Source organism: Physella acuta, unplaced genomic scaffold, assembly GCF_028476545.2.
Source record: "Physella acuta isolate Inbredline_101_S28 unplaced genomic scaffold, ASM2847654v3 ptg000476l, whole genome shotgun sequence".
Taxonomy (NCBI): domain Eukaryota; kingdom Metazoa; phylum Mollusca; class Gastropoda; family Physidae; genus Physella; species Physella acuta.
Genome location: NW_026731995.1, coordinates 1,000,720 through 1,017,844, shown reverse-complemented (window position 1 = coordinate 1,017,844; position 17,125 = coordinate 1,000,720). Strand labels below are relative to the sequence as shown.

At 44.3% G+C, this 17,125-nt stretch overlaps 1 protein-coding gene across 1 annotated transcript in view; it reads left to right on the top strand.

Moving 5' to 3' along the window:
* LOC131944014 (cationic amino acid transporter 3) overlaps positions 1–17,125 on the top strand; it is a 61,053-nt gene that overhangs the window by 14,490 nt on the left and 29,438 nt on the right. The window contains exon 2 of the mRNA XM_059304455.1: positions 4,645–4,771. Within this exon, the coding sequence (XP_059160438.1) occupies positions 4,654–4,771 (118 nt within the window). The 5' untranslated portion in view covers positions 4,645–4,653. The remainder of the gene's footprint in view (positions 1–4,644; positions 4,772–17,125) is intronic.

The window sequence follows — 17,125 nt, the reverse complement described above, 5'->3', positions numbered from 1 at the left end:
AACCACAACACCACAACACCACATAACCACATAATCAGATAGCCACAACTCCACATAACCACATCACCACATAACCACGTAACCACATAACCACATAACTACCACAGACCAACACAACGGTACTAAAAATTGTCACCATCTATTCTCCAACACCTCCCATCACATTTCTACCCACAGCAACAATTGACAACACCCTCCCCCCACCCACCAGCCACCCCCCAACCCCCCCCCCTCCCATACGTTGAAACAATATCCCGCCACTTAGCAGCCCCTCGCTAATACTACTACACCCCCCGCACATGCCCCTTCCCCGCACCCAACAAGCCAAAGCTCCCCCCCCCCCCCAGACGAGGCCCCACCCCCACATATTTAGAGCGCCATGTCTGCCTCTAGGCTAGATCTGGCCAGTTCACTCAAGACGATCCTCTTTTGGCCCCAAAGCCAAATCAATTTAATTATATCGCACCTCTCGTCATCGTGGACAGTCAGCTTTCGTACCCAATTTGGCCAACTTTATTCCACAATTTGGCCAACTTTATTCCCCAATTTGGCCAACTTTATTCCACAATTTGGTCAACTTTATTCCACAATTTGGCCAACTTTATTCCACAATTTGGCCAACTTTATTCCACAATTTGGCCAACTTTATTCCACAATTTGGCCAACTTTATTCCACAATTTGGCCAACTTTATTCCACAATTTGGCCAACTTTATTCCATAATTTGACCAACTTTATTCCACAATTTGGCCAACTTTATTCCACAATTTGGCCAACTTTATTCCACAATTTGGCCAACTTTATTCCACAATTTGGCCAACTTTATTCCACAATTTGGCTAGCTCACCATATTAGGCAAACTTTACCCCACAATTTGGCCAACTTTATTCCACAATTTGGCCGAAATGTCCTTCCCATTTCGGCCATTTTTACCTCACATTTTGCCCATCAGTCGATCGATGCCCTAGACTAGATCGTTACCCAGATCTAATATTATTGTTGCAGTATAAAACTGCCCTGCGATGTGTGTACAGTTTTAATTGGGTTCCCTTGGGCTTGCCAGATCAAACTTTTGTCTTTATTTAACAAAGTACAATTTGCCATGTTTTGATTTTGTGGGCCAAAAATTCTTGATGAAACAAGAAATTTTCACCTGCTTGAAACGGGCATGAATGTTGAAAGATATTTGAAGCTATCTAAGTTCAGGTGAAGTAGCCTTTAGTTCACACGTCTATATAGAAATAACAAAGAAGTCTAATATGACTTTAGATATAAGTGGTATATGTAGGCCTATACGTCATACAAAGTCTAGCGTGACGTCATACAAAGTCTAGCGTGACGTCATACACGTGAACTCAGGTGTCATGTCAACATACTGACTCCATCACAGATAAGTGCGCACGGGCGAACCTAATTAATTAAAGATTTAATTAAACATTTCAAGTAGCCGTCTGACACTAGGGCTGGCATGAAATAACTGACCCTAAAAATCTCGTAGTCATTGCTAACAAAATTTTATCCCATCTTTTCAGGCCATTGAATTCAAACATTTTAATGTCATCGATTGTTTCCCTTACTTGGTCTAAAAATAAATTCGAATGGCTAAATTCAATTTTATAAAATCAGAGTTTTCCGCTCCTTATTGCTGTGCATATATAACCATCCGCCTTGGACTTAATTATAACGCGTATGAATTCCCGATTTCTGTTTGCATTAGCTGAGGTCTTGTAAGCGACTTGACGGAGCTTGGGCTGATCGATGACAGGCTTTGTTTTACGGGGGGAGGGGGGGGGGGGGGGCGTTGGTGGTTGGTGGAGGGAGGGGTTGGTGGAGTTGGTGGTTGGTGGAGGGAGGGGTTGGTGGAGTTGGTGGTTGGTGGAGGGAGGGGTTGGTGGAGTTGGTGGTTGGTGGAGTTGGTGGTTGGTGGAGTTGGTGGTTGGTGGAGTAGCGTGGAGTTGGTGGAGGGTGAAGTTGGTGGAGTTTGTAGAGGGAGGGGTTGGTGGAGTTTGTGGTTGGTGGGTAGTGGAGTTGGTGGGGGGATGGGAGAGGTTGGTGGAGTTAAAGATTATTGGTGTAAGTGATCAATTGAATCATGCTCAGATGAAACACATATAAGACACAGAGAAGACATTGAAATGTCTTCAAACAACTAGCCCGACCAAGCAAAGGCCAAGTGGTCCCTCGTGTGTTCTCTCTTGTGTGTCTTCCCTCGTGTGTTCTCTCTTGTGTGTCTTCCCTCGTGTGTTCTCTCTTGTGTGTCTTCCCTCGTGTGTTCTCTCTTGTGTGTCTTCCCTCGTGTGTTCTCTCTTGTGTGTCTTCCCTCGTGTGTTCTCTCTTGTGTGTCTTCCCTCGTGTGTTCTCTCTTGTGTGTCTTCCCTCGTGTGTTCTCTCTTGTGTGTCTTCCCTCGTGTGTTCTCTCTTGTGTGTCTTCCCTCGTGTGTTCTCTCTTGTGTGTCTTCCCTCGTGTGTTCTCTCTTGTGTGTCTTCCCTCGTGTGTTCTCTCTTGTGTGTCTTCCCTCGTGTGTTCTCACTTGTGTGTCTTCCCTCGTGTGTTCTCTCTTGTGTGTCTTCCCTCGTGTGTTCTCTCTTGTGTGTCTTCCCTCGTGTGTTCTCTCTTGTGTGTCTTCCCTCGTGTGTTCTCTCTTGTGTGTCTTCCCTCGTGTGTTCTCTCTTGTGTGTCTTCCCTCGTGTGTTCTCTCTTGTGTGTCTTCCCTCGTGTGTTCTCTCTTGTGTGTCTTCCCTCGTGTGTTCTCTCTTGTGTGTCTTCCCTCGTGTTTTCTCTCTTGTGTGTCTTCCCTCGTGTATTCTCTCTTGTGTGTCTTCCCTCGTGTGTTCTCTCTTGTGTGTCTTCCCTCGTGTGTTCTCTCTTGTGTGTCTTCCCTCGTGTGTTCTCTCTTGTGTGTCTTCCCTCGTGTGTTCTCTCTTGTGTGTCTTCCCTCGTGTGTTCTCTCTTGTGTGTCTTCCCTCGTGTGTTCTCTCTTGTGTGTCTTCCCTCGTGTGTTCTCTCTTGTGTGTCTTCCCTCGTGTGTTCTCTCTTGTGTGTCTTCCCTCGTGTGTTCTCTCTTGTGTGTCTTCCCTCGTGTGTTCTCTCTTGTGTGTCTTCCCTCGTGTGTTCTCTCTTGTGTGTCTTCCCTCGTGTGTTCTCACTTGTGTGTCTTCCCTCGTGTGTTCTCTCTTGTGTGTCTTCCCTCGTGTGTTCTCTCTTGTGTGTCTTCCCTCGTGTGTTCTCTCTTGTGTGTCTTCCCTCGTGTGTTCTCTCTTGTGTGTCTTCCCTCGTGTGTTCTCTCTTGTGTGTCTTCCCTCGTGTGTTCTCTCTTGTGTGTCTTCCCTCGTGTGTTCTCTCTTGTGTGTCTTCCCTCGTGTGTTCTCTCTTGTGTGTCTTCCCTCGTGTGTTCTCTCTTGTGTGTCTTCCCTCGTGTGTTCTCTCTTGTGTGTCTTCCCTCGTGTGTTCCCTCGTGATCTAATACTTCATGTTTCACCCTGGCCCCACCCCTACTACTGATCTCCCCCCCCCCCCCCCCACTTATTTATGTCTGGTACTAGAGTTGTCTGCCACACTGGCGGCCAGGCTAAAAAGAACAAAGCGAACTTAATTAGGACCTTCAAGTGTACAATTAATGGGAATCGATTCTATGATAGTGCGATACCGATAACTTGCTGGACACATTTTGTTTAGGCTAAACCTAAACCTAAGTAGGTTGTTATGGTAGACTAAACCTAACCTAAGTAGGTTGTTATGGTAGACTAAACTAAACCTAAGTAGGTTGTTATGGTAGGCTAAACCTAAGTAGGTTGTTATGGTAGACTAAACCTAAACCTAAGTAGGTTGTTATGGTAGACTAAACCTAAACCTAAATAGGTTGTTATGGTAAACTAAACCTAAACCTAAGTAGGTTGTTATGGTAGACTAAACCTAAACCTAAGTAGATTCTTATGGTAGACTAAACCTAAACCTAAGTAGGTTGTTATGGTAAACTAAACCTAAACCTAAGTAGGTTGTTATGGTAGACTAAACCTAAGTAGGTTGTTATGGTAGACTAAAACTAAACCTAAGTAGGTTCTTATGGTAGACTAAACCTAAACCTAAGTAGGTTGTTATGGTAGACTAAACCTAAACCTAAGTAGGTTGTTATGGTAAACTAAACCTAAACCTAAGTAGGTTGTTATGGTAGACTAAACCTTACCCTAACTCAAAGTAGGTTGTTATGGTAGACTAAACCAAACCCAAAGTAGGTTGTTATGGTAGACTAAACCTAAACCTAAGTAGGTTGTTATGGTGTTATGGTAGACTAAACCTAACCCAAAGTAGGTTGTTATGGTAGACTAAACCTAACCCTAAGTACGTTGTTATGGTAGACTAAACCTAACCCTAACCGAAAGGAAGGACAAGTAGGTTTTTATGTTGAGTCGTATGGGGTCGGCTGTTGATATGGGGTCGGTTGTTGGTAGCCAGATTTAATATGGCCTTTTTAGCCGGCCAACTTTATTATGGCCAACTTTAGTATGGCCAACTTTAGTATGGCCATCTTTAGCAGGCCAATTTTAACATGGCCAACAGTAATCAGGCCAGCTCACAGCAGATATGACGACTCAGCCAGACAATTCTGCGTCACATGTGACGTCACACGAGCCTTTGTTTTGACAGGTCCCTACAATGAGATGCTGCAGGGGTTTCCTTGATGTCGTCACGCGCAGGAAGTCGTGGGACGTGCGCAGTTTGTACCAGACTGAGCTCACACGCAGTCTCAATGTGGTGGAGCTAATCGGCATCGGTGAGTTTAGGAGCTTAGTGCTGTGTCTAGCTCAATCTTAAAGTTTAGCCAGGGTCTGCTAAAGTTTAGCCAGGTACTGCTAGCTTTAAAATTTAGCCAGACACAATTAGCTTATAGATTTCCTTACATAAATGAGCAAATTGAATTATTTACAATTTTTACATCGACGACATAAAGACGTTTATACAAAATGTCTATCTCACCTTTCTATCTCACCTTTCTATCTCATCTTTCTATCTCACCTTTCTATCTCACCTTTCTATCTCACCTTTCTATCTCACCTTCATGTATCTCTCACCTTTCTATCTCACCTTTCTATCTCATCTTTCTATCTCACCTTTCTATCTCATTTTTCTATTTCACCTTCATGTATCTCTCACCTTTCTATCTCACCTTTCTATCTCACCTTTCTATCTCATCTTTCTATCTCACCTTTCTATCTCATCTTTCTATCTCACCTTCATGTATCTCTCACCTTTCTATCTCACCTTTCTATCTCATCTTTCTATCTCAGCTTTCTATCTCATCTTTCTATCTCACCTTTCTATCTCATCTTTCTATCTCACCTTCATGTATCTCTCACCTTTCTAACTCACCTTTCTATCTCATCTTTCTATCTCACCTTTCTATCTCATCTTTCTATCTCACCTTCATGTATCTCTCACCTTTCTATCTCACCTTTCTATCTCATCTTTCTATCTCACCTTTCTATCTCATCTTTCTATCTCACCTTCATGTATCTCACCTTTCTATCTCACCTTTCTATCTCAGCTTTCTATCTCACCTTTCTATCTCACCTTTCTATCTCAGCTTTCTATCTCACCTTTCTATCTCACCTTTCTATCTCACCTTTCTATCTCACCTTTCTATCTCACCTTTCTATCTCACCTTTCTATCTCACCTTTCTATCTCACCTTTCTATCTCACCTTTCTATCTCACCTTTCTATCTCACCTTTCTATCTCACCTTTCTATCTCACCTTTCTATCTCACATTTCTATCTCACCTTTCTATCTCATCTTCCTATCTCACCTTCATGTATCTCTCACCTTTCTACCTCAGCTTTCTATCTCACCTTTCTATCTCACCTTTCTATCTCATCTTTCTATCTCACCTTTCTATCTCATCTTTCTATCTCACATTTCTATCTCACCTTTATATCTCACCTTTCTATCTCACCTTTCTATCTCACCTTTCTATCTCACCTTTCTATCTCACCTTTCTATCTCACCTTTCTATCCCACCTTTCTATCTCACCTTTCTATCTCACCTTTCTATCTCACCTTTCTATCTCACCTTTCTATCTCACCTTTCTATCTCACCTTTCTATCTCACCTTTCTATCTCACCTTTTCTATCTCACCTTTCTATCTCACCTTCATGTATCTCTCACCTTCATGAATCTCTCACCTTCATGTATCAATCACCTTCATGTATCTCTCACCTTTCTATCTCAACTTTCTATCTCACCTTTCTATCTCACCTTTCTATCTCACCTTTCTATCTCACCTTTCTATCTCACCTTTCTATCTCATCTTTCTATCTCACCTTTCTATCTCACCTTTCTATCTCACCTTCTATCTCACCTTTCTATCTCACCTTTCTATCTCATCTTCCCATCTCACCTTCATGTATCTCTCACCTTTCTATCTCAGCTTTCTATCTCAGCTTTCTATATCAGCTTTCTATCACACCTTTCTATCTCACCTTTCTATCTCATCTTTCTATCTCACCTTTCTATCTCACCTTTTATCTCACCTTTTTATCTCACCTCTCTATCTCACCTTTCTATCTCACCTTTCTATCTCACCTTTTCTATCTCACCTTTCTATCTCACCTTCATGTATCTCTTACCTTCATGAATCTCTCACCTTCATGTATCACTCACCTTCATGTATCTCTCACCTTTCTATCTCACCTTTCTATCTCACCTTTCTATCTCACCTTTTCTATCTCACCTTTCTATCTCACCTTCATGTATCTCTTACCTTCATGAATCTCTCACCTTCATGTATCACTCACCTTCATGTATCTCTCACCTTTCTATCTCACCTTTCTATCTCACCTTTCTATCTCACCTTCTATCTCACCTTTCTATCTCACCTTTCTATCTCATCTTCCCATCTCACCTTCATGTATCTCTCACCTTTCTATCTCAGCTTTCTATCTCAGCTTTCTATATCAGCTTTCTATCACACCTTTCTATCTCACCTTTCTATCTCATCTTTCTATCTCACCTTTCTATCTCACCTTTTATCTCACCTTTTTATCTCACCTCTCTATCTCACCTTTCTATCTCACCTTTCTATCTCACCTTTTCTATCTCACCTTTCTATCTCACCTTCATGTATCTCTTACCTTCATGAATCTCTCACCTTCATGTATCACTCACCTTCATGTATCTCTCACCTTTCTATCTCACCTTTCTATCTCACCTTTCTATCTCACCTTTCTATCTCAGCTTTCTATCTCACCTTTCTATCTCACCTTTCTATCTCACCTTTCTATCTCACCTTTCTATCTCACCTTTCTATCTCACCTTTCTATCTCACCTTCATGTATCTCTCACCTTTCTATCTCACCTTTCTATCTCACCTTTCTATCTCACCTTTCTATCTCACCTTTCTATCTCACCTTTCTATCTCAGCTTTCTATCTCAGCTTTCTATATCAGCTTTCTATCACACCTTTCTATCTCACCTTTCTATCTCATCTTTCTATCTCACCTTTCTATCTCACCTTTTATCTCACCTTTTTATCTCACCTCTCTATCTCACCTTTCTATCTCACCTTTCTATCTCACCTTTTCTATCTCACCTTTCTATCTCACCTTCATGTATCTCTTACCTTCATGAATCTCTCACCTTCATGTATCACTCACCTTCATGTATCTCTCACCTTTCTATCTCACCTTTCTATCTCACCTTTCTATCTCACCTTTTCTATCTCACCTTTCTATCTCACCTTCATGTATCTCTTACCTTCATGAATCTCTCACCTTCATGTATCACTCACCTTCATGTATCTCTCACCTTTCTATCTCACCTTTCTATCTCACCTTTCTATCTCACCTTTCTATCTCAGCTTTCTATCTCACCTTTCTATCTCACCTTTCTATCTCACCTTTCTATCTCACCTTTCTATCTCACCTTTCTATCTCACCTTTCTATCTCACCTTCATGTATCTCTCACCTTTCTATCTCACCTTTCTATCTCACCTTTCTATCTCACCTTTCTATCTCACCTTTCTATCTCACCTTTCTATCTCACCTTTCTATCTCAGCTTTCTATATCAGCTTTCTATCACACCTTTCTATCTCACCTTTCTATCTCATCTTTCTATCTCACCTTTCTATCTCACCTTTTATCTCACCTTTTTATCTCACCTCTCTATCTCACCTTTCTATCTCACCTTTCTATCTCACCTTTTCTATCTCACCTTTCTATCTCACCTTCATGTATCTCTCACCTTCATGAATCTCTCACCTTCATGTATCACTCACCTTCATGTATCTCTCACCTTTCTATCTCACCTTCCATTTATTGAGTGAACAAGCAGCAGACGACAGACAGACGTTGGGACAACAACGGAGATGAGCCCACGACAAACAGCAGACGATCAATGTTCCAGAAAATTCTTGCAACCCGAGTATCAGCCAATCTCATAGTGCTGACCCCCATAGCAAGTCTACGCCCCCTCCCCGTAGAACATATATACCCCCCCCCCATTATAGCATGTCTACCCCTCCCCTTATAGCATGTCTACCCCCCTCCCCGTAGAACATATATACCCCCCATTATAGCATCTATACCCCCCCCCCACCACCTCCTTATAGCAAGTCTACGCCCCCTCCCCGTAGAACATATCTACCCCCCATTATAGCATGTCTAAACCCCATTATAGCATGTCTACCCCCCTCCTTATAGCATGTCTACCCCCCTCCCCGTAGAACATATCTACCCCGCCACCCCCCAGTATTGGCATGCGTGGTCTTCCGTGCCCCCCCCCACCCTTTTTAAAGCTAACCCCCCTCCCAAGATTACCCCTAGCTTAAGCTCCCCCCCCCCCTCGTATTAGCCCCCCCCCCCCCCCACCCATTGTGTTAGCCCCCCCCCCTTGTATTAGCCACCCCCCCCCCCCCCCCCTTCCCCCAGCTTATGGCGCCTGTGCACACAGCAAACAGCTAACACAAGATGTCCATCCCCCACTCAACAACTTTAATAAGACATTGTTGACATTCTAATATGCTGCGGATTTTCCCCATTTCCTTTTTTAACCTACACTACTGGCCTCATTAGGTTTTTTTGCTTCGGGAATTCTTCTTCTATTTTTATCTTTATCGCATACTTTCTGTTTGGCAAGTTGTTGTTTTTTTGTTTAAGGCTATTTGATTTCCTCTAAAAAACGTCATCAACGTCTGCTTCATTTGTTGGGAGGGAGGGTGGGTAAGAATGGCGATTGGGGGAGGGAGGGTGGGTAAGACTGGCGTGTGGGGGAGGGAGGGTGGGTAAGACTGGCGAGTGGGGGGAGGGTGGGTAAGACTGGCGAGTGGGGGGAGGGAGGGTGGGTAAGACTGGCGAGTGGGGGGAGGGTGGGTAAGACTGGCGTGTGGGGAGGGGGGAGTGTGGGTAAGACTGGCGTGTGGGGGGGAGGGAGGGTGGGTAAGCCGGGCGTAAATATTTGGAGTTTGCTGGTCACACGCGCTGTTGATACCAGTGGACAAAATAAAATATATTGTTCCAGACATGCCCCCCCCCCTTTTCACACCACCCCCCCCCCCCCTCAGACCACGAGAAGATGGTGCCGCCTGTCTAGGCATCCCCACAGTACCCAGCATCAAGGGTATTTCTTTGAAAAGCCTGCTAAAGCTTATTTCAATATTCTTCAAAAACTTTCACACACACACACACACACACACACACACACAGACATATCTTGCATTCGCCCTCACACACAGACACACACTTCGACCTCACACAGCCTATCCCCACACAGAGCTTCACAAAATCTATCTTTTAAAATCCCGAGCTTTTCTGTCAGGCCAAATTGGCCATCCTTTGATTTTGGCCATCCCCCACCCCACGGAATCTGGCCGGTAATTACATCTGATGAAAGCAGAGCAAAGATGTTCTTTTAAATCGTGCACACAAGGTGCACTAATGTCGGCACATAAACTGGTGCAGCTAATGTCGGCACATAAACTGGTGCAGCTAATGTCGGCATTGGTTGTTGAGGAGTGTCACGTCTGTGTGTGGTTGTTGTATGAGTGTCACGTCTGTGTGTAGCTGTTGAGGAGTGTCACGTCTGTGTGTAGTTGTTTAGGGGTGTCACGTCTGTGTGTAGTTGTTGTATGAGTGTCACGTCTGTGTGTAGTTGCTGAAGTGTCACGTCTGTGTGTAGTTGTTGAGGGGTGTCACGTCTGTGTGTAGTTGTTGTATGAGTGTCACGTCTGTGTGTAGTTGCTGGAGTGTCACGTCTGTGTGTAGTTGTTGAGGGGTGTCACGTCTGTGTGTAGTTGTTGTATGAGTGTCACGTCTGTGTGTAGTTGTTGAGGGTCGTCACGTCTGTGTGTGGTTGTTGAGGGGTGTCACGTCTGTGTGTAGTTGTTGTATGAGTGTCACGTCTGTGTGTAGTTGTTGAGGAGTGTCACGTCTGTGTGTAGTTTTTGAGGAGTGTCACGTTTGTGTGTAGCTGTTGTATGAGTGTCACGTCTGTGTGTAGTTGTTGAGGGGTGTCACGTCTGTGTGTAGTTGTTGCTGGAGTGTCACGTCTGTGTGTAGTTGTTGCTGGAGTGTCACGTCTGTGTGTAGTTGTTGAGGAGAGTCACGTCTGTGTGTAGTTGTTGCTGGAGTGTCACGTCTGTGTGTAGTTGTTGAGGGGTGTCACGTCTGTGTGTAGTTGTTGTATGAGTGTCACGTCTGTGTGTAGTTGCTGGAGTGTCACGTCTGTGTGTAATTGTTGAGGGGTGTCACGTCTGTGTGTAGTTGTTGTATGAGTGTCACGTCTGTGTGTAGTTGTTGAGGGTCGTCACGTCTGTGTGTGGTTGTTGAGGGGTGTCACGTCTGTGTGTAGTTGTTGTATGAGTGTCACGTCTGTGTGTAGTTGTTGAGGAGTGTCACGTCTGTGTGTAGTTGTTGCTGGAGTGTCACGTTTGTGTGTAGCTGTTGTATGAGTGTCACGTCTGTGTGTAGTTGTTGAGGGGTGTCACGTATGTGTGTAGTTTTTGCTGGAGTGTCACGTCTGTGTGTAGTTGTTGCTGGAGTGTCACGTCTGTGTGTAGTTGTTGAGGAGAGTCACGTCTGTGTGTAGTTGTTGCTGGAGTGTCACGTCTGTGTGTAGTTGTTGCTGGAGTGTCACGTCTGTGTGTAGTTGTTGCTGGAGTGTCACGTCTGTGTGTAGTTGTTGAGGAGAGTCACGTCTGTGTGTAGTTGTTGCTGGAGTGTCACGTCTGTGTGTAGTTGTTGAGGGGTGTCACGTCTGTGTGTAGTTGTTGTATGAGTGTCACGTCTGTGTGTAGTTGTTGAGGGGTGTCACGTCTGTGTGTAGTTGTTGAGGAGAGTCACGTCTGTGTGTAGTTGTTGCTGGAGTGTCACGTCTGAGTGTAGTTGTTGAGGGGTGTCACGTTTGTGTGTAGTTGTTGCTGGAGTGTCACGTCTGTGTGTAGTTGTTGAGGGGTGTCACGTCTGTGTGTAGTTGTTGAGGGGTGTCACGTCTGTGTGTGGTTGTTGAGGGGTGTCACGTCTGTGTGTGGTTGTTGAGGGGTGTCACGTCTGTGTGTAGTTGTTGCAGGAGTGTCACGTTCGTGCCTGGTAGTTGTAGAATGTGGTCTTTGAACTTGCTTCAGCTGTCGCCTGGGCGGACTGATCTACAACGACATCTAATTTATTATTAAAGGAATGTAAATACCGTCGTGTAACTGGATCAGTTGTGAATACAGACGAATGTTCCTGTGACGTAACACCTTGGTTTGGTCAGCAAATAATAAACGTCATTAAAAAAACATGAGCAGTAAAATTACCCGCATTTATGGCGTTGACACGATGCGCACATGTTTGCTGCTCATAGGCGACATGCGCGTTTGTTTACTGCGCATTGGCACAATGCGCGTATGTTTACTGCGCATTAGCACCGTGTGCGCATGTTTACTGCGCATCGGCACCATGTGCGCATGTTTTACTGCGCATCGGCACCATGTGCGCATGTTTACTGTTTGTCAATTGAAACATCCCGCCAACCATTTGTCAATTGAAACATCCCGCCAACCATTTGTCAATTGAAACATCCCGCCAACCATTTGTCAATTGAAACATCCCGCCAACCATTTGTCAATAGAAACATCCCGCCAACCATTTGTCAATTGAAACATCCCGCCAACCATTAGTCAATTGAAACATCCCGCCAACCATTAGTCAATTGAAACATCCCGCCAACCATTTGTCAATTGAAACATCCCGCCAACCATTTGTCAATTGAAACATCCCGCCAACCATTAGTCAATTGAAACATCCCGCCAACCATTAGTCAATTGAAACATCCCGCCAACCATTTGTCAATTGAAACATCCCGCCAACCATTTGTCAATTGAAACATCCCGCCAACCATTAGTCAATTGAAACATCCCGCCAACCATTTGTCAATTGAAACATCCCGCCAACCATTAGTCAATTGAAACATCCCGCCAACCATTTGTCAATTGAAACATCCCGCCAACCATTTGTCAATTGAAACATCCCGCCAACCATTAGTCAATAGAAACATCCCGCCAACCATTTGTCAATTGAAACATCCCGCCAACCATTAGTCAATAGAAACATCCCGCCAACCATTTGTCAATAGAAACATCCCGCCCAGCGCCAGAAAGCATCAAGAACAAAACCTGACACAATGAAAACATAGAACGTCTGGTAGCGAGACAAATGGTGGATTCAGCTTTACCGCGGCGCACTTATCTGAGGTCAAGCAAGATGGCCGCCTGGGGGCCTAGAAAGTCCCCAAGATTGTATGTTGTTAAAGTGCATGCAAGTGTAAATCAAAATGAGTTTTTTGTGTTACTTTCGGTGCAGTACGTTTGTTTAGACTGTGACCCCATGTAAATCCCATCAAACATTCAACAGATTAAATCATTACCACAGACAGTGTTGATAGCATAGCTGTCTTCTCTACATGACGTGTATACTGCCGCCTCTGTCTTCTCTACATGACGTGTATACTGCCGCCTCTGTCTTCTCTACATGACGTGTATACTGCCGCCTCTGTCTTCTCTACATGACGTGTATACTGCCGCCTCTGTCTTCTCTACATGACGTGTATACTGCCGCCTCTGTCTTCTCTACATGACGTGTATACTGCCGCCTCTGTCTTCTCTACATGACGTGTATACTGCCGCCTCTGTCTTCTCTACATGACGTGTATACTGCCGCCTCTGTCTTCTCTACATGACGTGTATACTGCCGCCTCTGTCTTCTCTACATGACGTGTATACTGCCGCCTCTGTCTTCTCTACATGACGTGTATACTGCCGCCTCTGTCTTCTCTACATGACGTGTATACTGCCGCCTCTGTCTTCTCTACATGACGTGTATACTGCCGCCTCTGTCTTCTCTACATGACGTGTATACTGCCGCCTCTGTCTTCTCTACATGACGTGTATACTGCCGCCTCTGTCTTCTCTACATGACGTGTATACTGCCGCCTCTGTCTTCTCTACATGACGTGTATACTGCCGCCTCTGTCTTCTCTACATGACGTGTATACTGCCGCCTCTGTCTGCTCTACATGACGTGTATACTGCCGCCTCTGTCTTCTCTACTTGACGTGTATACTGCCGCCTCTGTCTTCTCTACTTGACGTGTAAATCGCCGCTAAGTCTAGCCATATAGCCACCAGTAGCCGCCTCAAATCGCTTCAAAATAACCATAACTACAACTTATCCCCTAACCATAACTTATCCCTAACCATAACTTATCCCCAAACTTATCCCCTAACCATAACTTATCCCCTAACCATAACTTATCCCAAAACTTATCCCTAACCATAACTTATCCCCTAACCATAACTTATCCCTAACCATAACTTATCCCCTAACCATAACTTATCCCCTAACCATAAATTATCCCCTAACCATAACTTATCCCTAACCATGACTTATCCCTAACCATGACTTATCCCCTAGCTTATCCCCTAACCATAACTTATCCCCTAACCATAACTTATCCCATAACCATAACTTATCCCTAACCATAATTTATCCCTAACCATGACTTATCCCCTAGCTTATCCCCTAACCATAACTTATCCCATAACCATAACTTATCCCCTAATCATAACTTATCCCCTAACCATAACTTATCCCCTAACCATAATTTATCCCCTAACCATAACTTATCCCCTAACCATAATTTATCCCTAACCATGACTTATCCCCTAGCTTATCCCCTAACCATAACTTATCCCATAACCATAACTTATCCCATAACCATAACTTATCCCATAACCATAACTTATCCCCTAACCATAACTTATCCCTAACCATAACTTATCCCCTACCAATAACTTATCCCCTAACCATAACTTATCCCCTAACCATAATTTATCCCCTAACCATAACTTATCCCCTAACCATAATTTATCCCTAACCATGACTTATCCCCTAGCTTATCCCCTAACCATAACTTATCCCATAACCATAACTTATCCCATAACCATAACTTATCCCCTAACCATAACTTATCCCTAACCATAACTTATCCCCTACCAATAACTTATCCCCTAACCATAACTTATCCCTAACCATAATTTATCCCCTAACCATAACTTATCCCCTAACCATAACTTATCCCCTAACCATAACTTATCCCCTAACCATAACTTATCCCCTAACCATAACTTATCCCCTAACCATAACTTATCCCCTAACCATAACTTATCCCCTAACCATAATTTATCCCCTAACCATAACTTATCCCCTACCAATAACTTATCCCCTAACCATAACTTATCCCCTAACCATAATTTATCCCCTAACCATAACTTATCCCCTAACCATAACTTATCCCCTAACCATAACTTATCCCCTACCAATAATTTATCCCCTAACCATAACTTACCCTCCTCTCAACCCCCTGTGACCGCACTAATACACTTCAAGACAGCTGAGGACCGGAAGTTGGCTTTCTACATTTGCATTGTCGTCTACGTCATTTCCGTTCTGTAGCAATAATTCTTTATTAATGTGACAGGAGCCCTCGCATGCCGAGCTGTTGAGACCCGTTGAAATTAATTAATTAATCCAAATTAAAAATGTCTAAATTAACGCCGTCAGCACCAAGCATGACCACAGGCTGGCCTAAACTCTGGAGCTCAACTTTCTAAACTCTGGAGCTCAACTTTCTAAACTCTGGAGCTCAACTTTCTAAACTCTTTGAGCTCTGCTGTCTTACCTTAAACTCTTTGATCTAGATTATCCTTTCCTAAACTTTGAGCTCCACTATCCTATCCTAAACTTTGAGCTCCACTATTCTATCCTAAACTTTGAGCTCCACTATCCTATCCTAAACTTTGAGCTCCACTATCCTATCCTAAACTTTGAGCTCCACTACCCTATCCTAAACTTAGAGCTCCACTATCCTATCCTAAACTTTGAGCTCCACTATCCTATCCTAAACTTAGAGCTCCACTATCCTCACCCACTTCCCATCCTCTGCTCTGATTGAACTCTGGAATGTGGGCAAGCGAGTTTTTGTCTCATAATGATGTGGGGGTGGGGGTGTCATTTGTAGAGGTGAGCGTAGAAAAAGTGCCGTGCTATTATCGCAAACTACGTCCTAAAAACGAAAATCATTTGAATACCCTCCGGTCTCCGGCCGGCATTAAACCGGTCTCTGGGCTTGCCGGCATTAAACCGGTCCCCGCTACACGGATCCGGAGATTTTCAATTTAATAACAGATTATAAATCTTAGCCTGGACGTGAGACATTTGTGGCGAGGCCGGGCAAAAATTGTGTGCGTCTTTTGTATTCATGCCCGGCACCCGGGTGCTAATCCCGGGGAGAATCTCGCCAATACATTCAGACATTAGCCCCGCCAGACCCGCCCCTCCCCGTGTGCACCCCGCCCCTCCCCCCGTGTAAATCCGCCCTGTCTGTGATTAACTTTTTACTCCCCCCACCCTCATGTCTTTTAATGTTAGCAATCCAGATTCCCGGGCCCGCCGAGCGCGGTAATTCAACTTCCGGCGTGCATCTCTTTATTTTTGCCTCCTATTGTGCCGCGCCCCACGTGGCCAGAGCTCACTTCGCTGCGGTTGGCCATAGTTGGCCATAGTTGGCCTTCAAACTAAAACGAACGTAATTTCCGATGGCCTTTTACTTTTAGCGGTGTGACGTCTTTTTGCTGGCCCGTCTGACTGAAAAACGTGGAATGAAACTTTGGCCATTGCCGACATAAAAACCTGGCTACTTCCGATGAAGATCCGCCTTTAATTATTTTCGCCACGGTATGTCCTACGTCACTGACGTAATAACAGGTGGTCAGATCACGTGACTTGATTTGTCATTTGACTGAGGTACAACACCTGTCATTTGATGACATTACATCACCTGTCATTTGATGACATTACCGCACCTGCCATCATTTACCCATACCAGCCGTTGCCCACTTAAGCTTCTTACGACGAATCACGAGATGACCTTGACCCAGATAGCTTAACATCTAGTGACCTACATCTGAGCAACCGACTTCCCTTGAATAGAAGTCAATAAGTCATTGGCGTAGTGGTGAGCCAGTCTACACGCAGCACAGGCATTAAGAAGATGAACGATCCCCCCCCCCCACCCCCCCCCAACTAGCCTGTAATTTCTTTTATTAAATAGGTATTATCCCATCTTACTGCGCACCGTCCTGATATCCAACATCAAATATGGACAGTTTTAACCCCCGCCCCCCCCCCCCCCCTCCCTTCCTTAAACTACTTTAACACACTCTTTTCCCCAATGTCAATAGCCTCCGCCTGTATCGCGTGATTTTTATAACGGGCAGCGTGGAATTGTGTGCCCGGTCATGCCCTCAATGTATGCCCGATGCCACAGAAAATTGTTTTAATCACCATGCGGATGCTGGCGAAACAAAAGTGTAATCAAAGAAAGCCAGTTTTTTAAGTTTCGTAGAGCCAGTTTTTTAAGTTTCGTAGAGTCAGTTTTTCTGCTCGTAGAGTCAGTTTTTAGTTTCACAAAGCCGGAGAGTTCCAGCAAGAAGAATGTTCCAGAAGAAGAATGTTCCAGAAAGAAGAATGCTGAGCAGCTGGGCGGAAGTTCGTCACTCGGGAAAAAATTAAATTATCCCGTGAATAAACGTGGCTC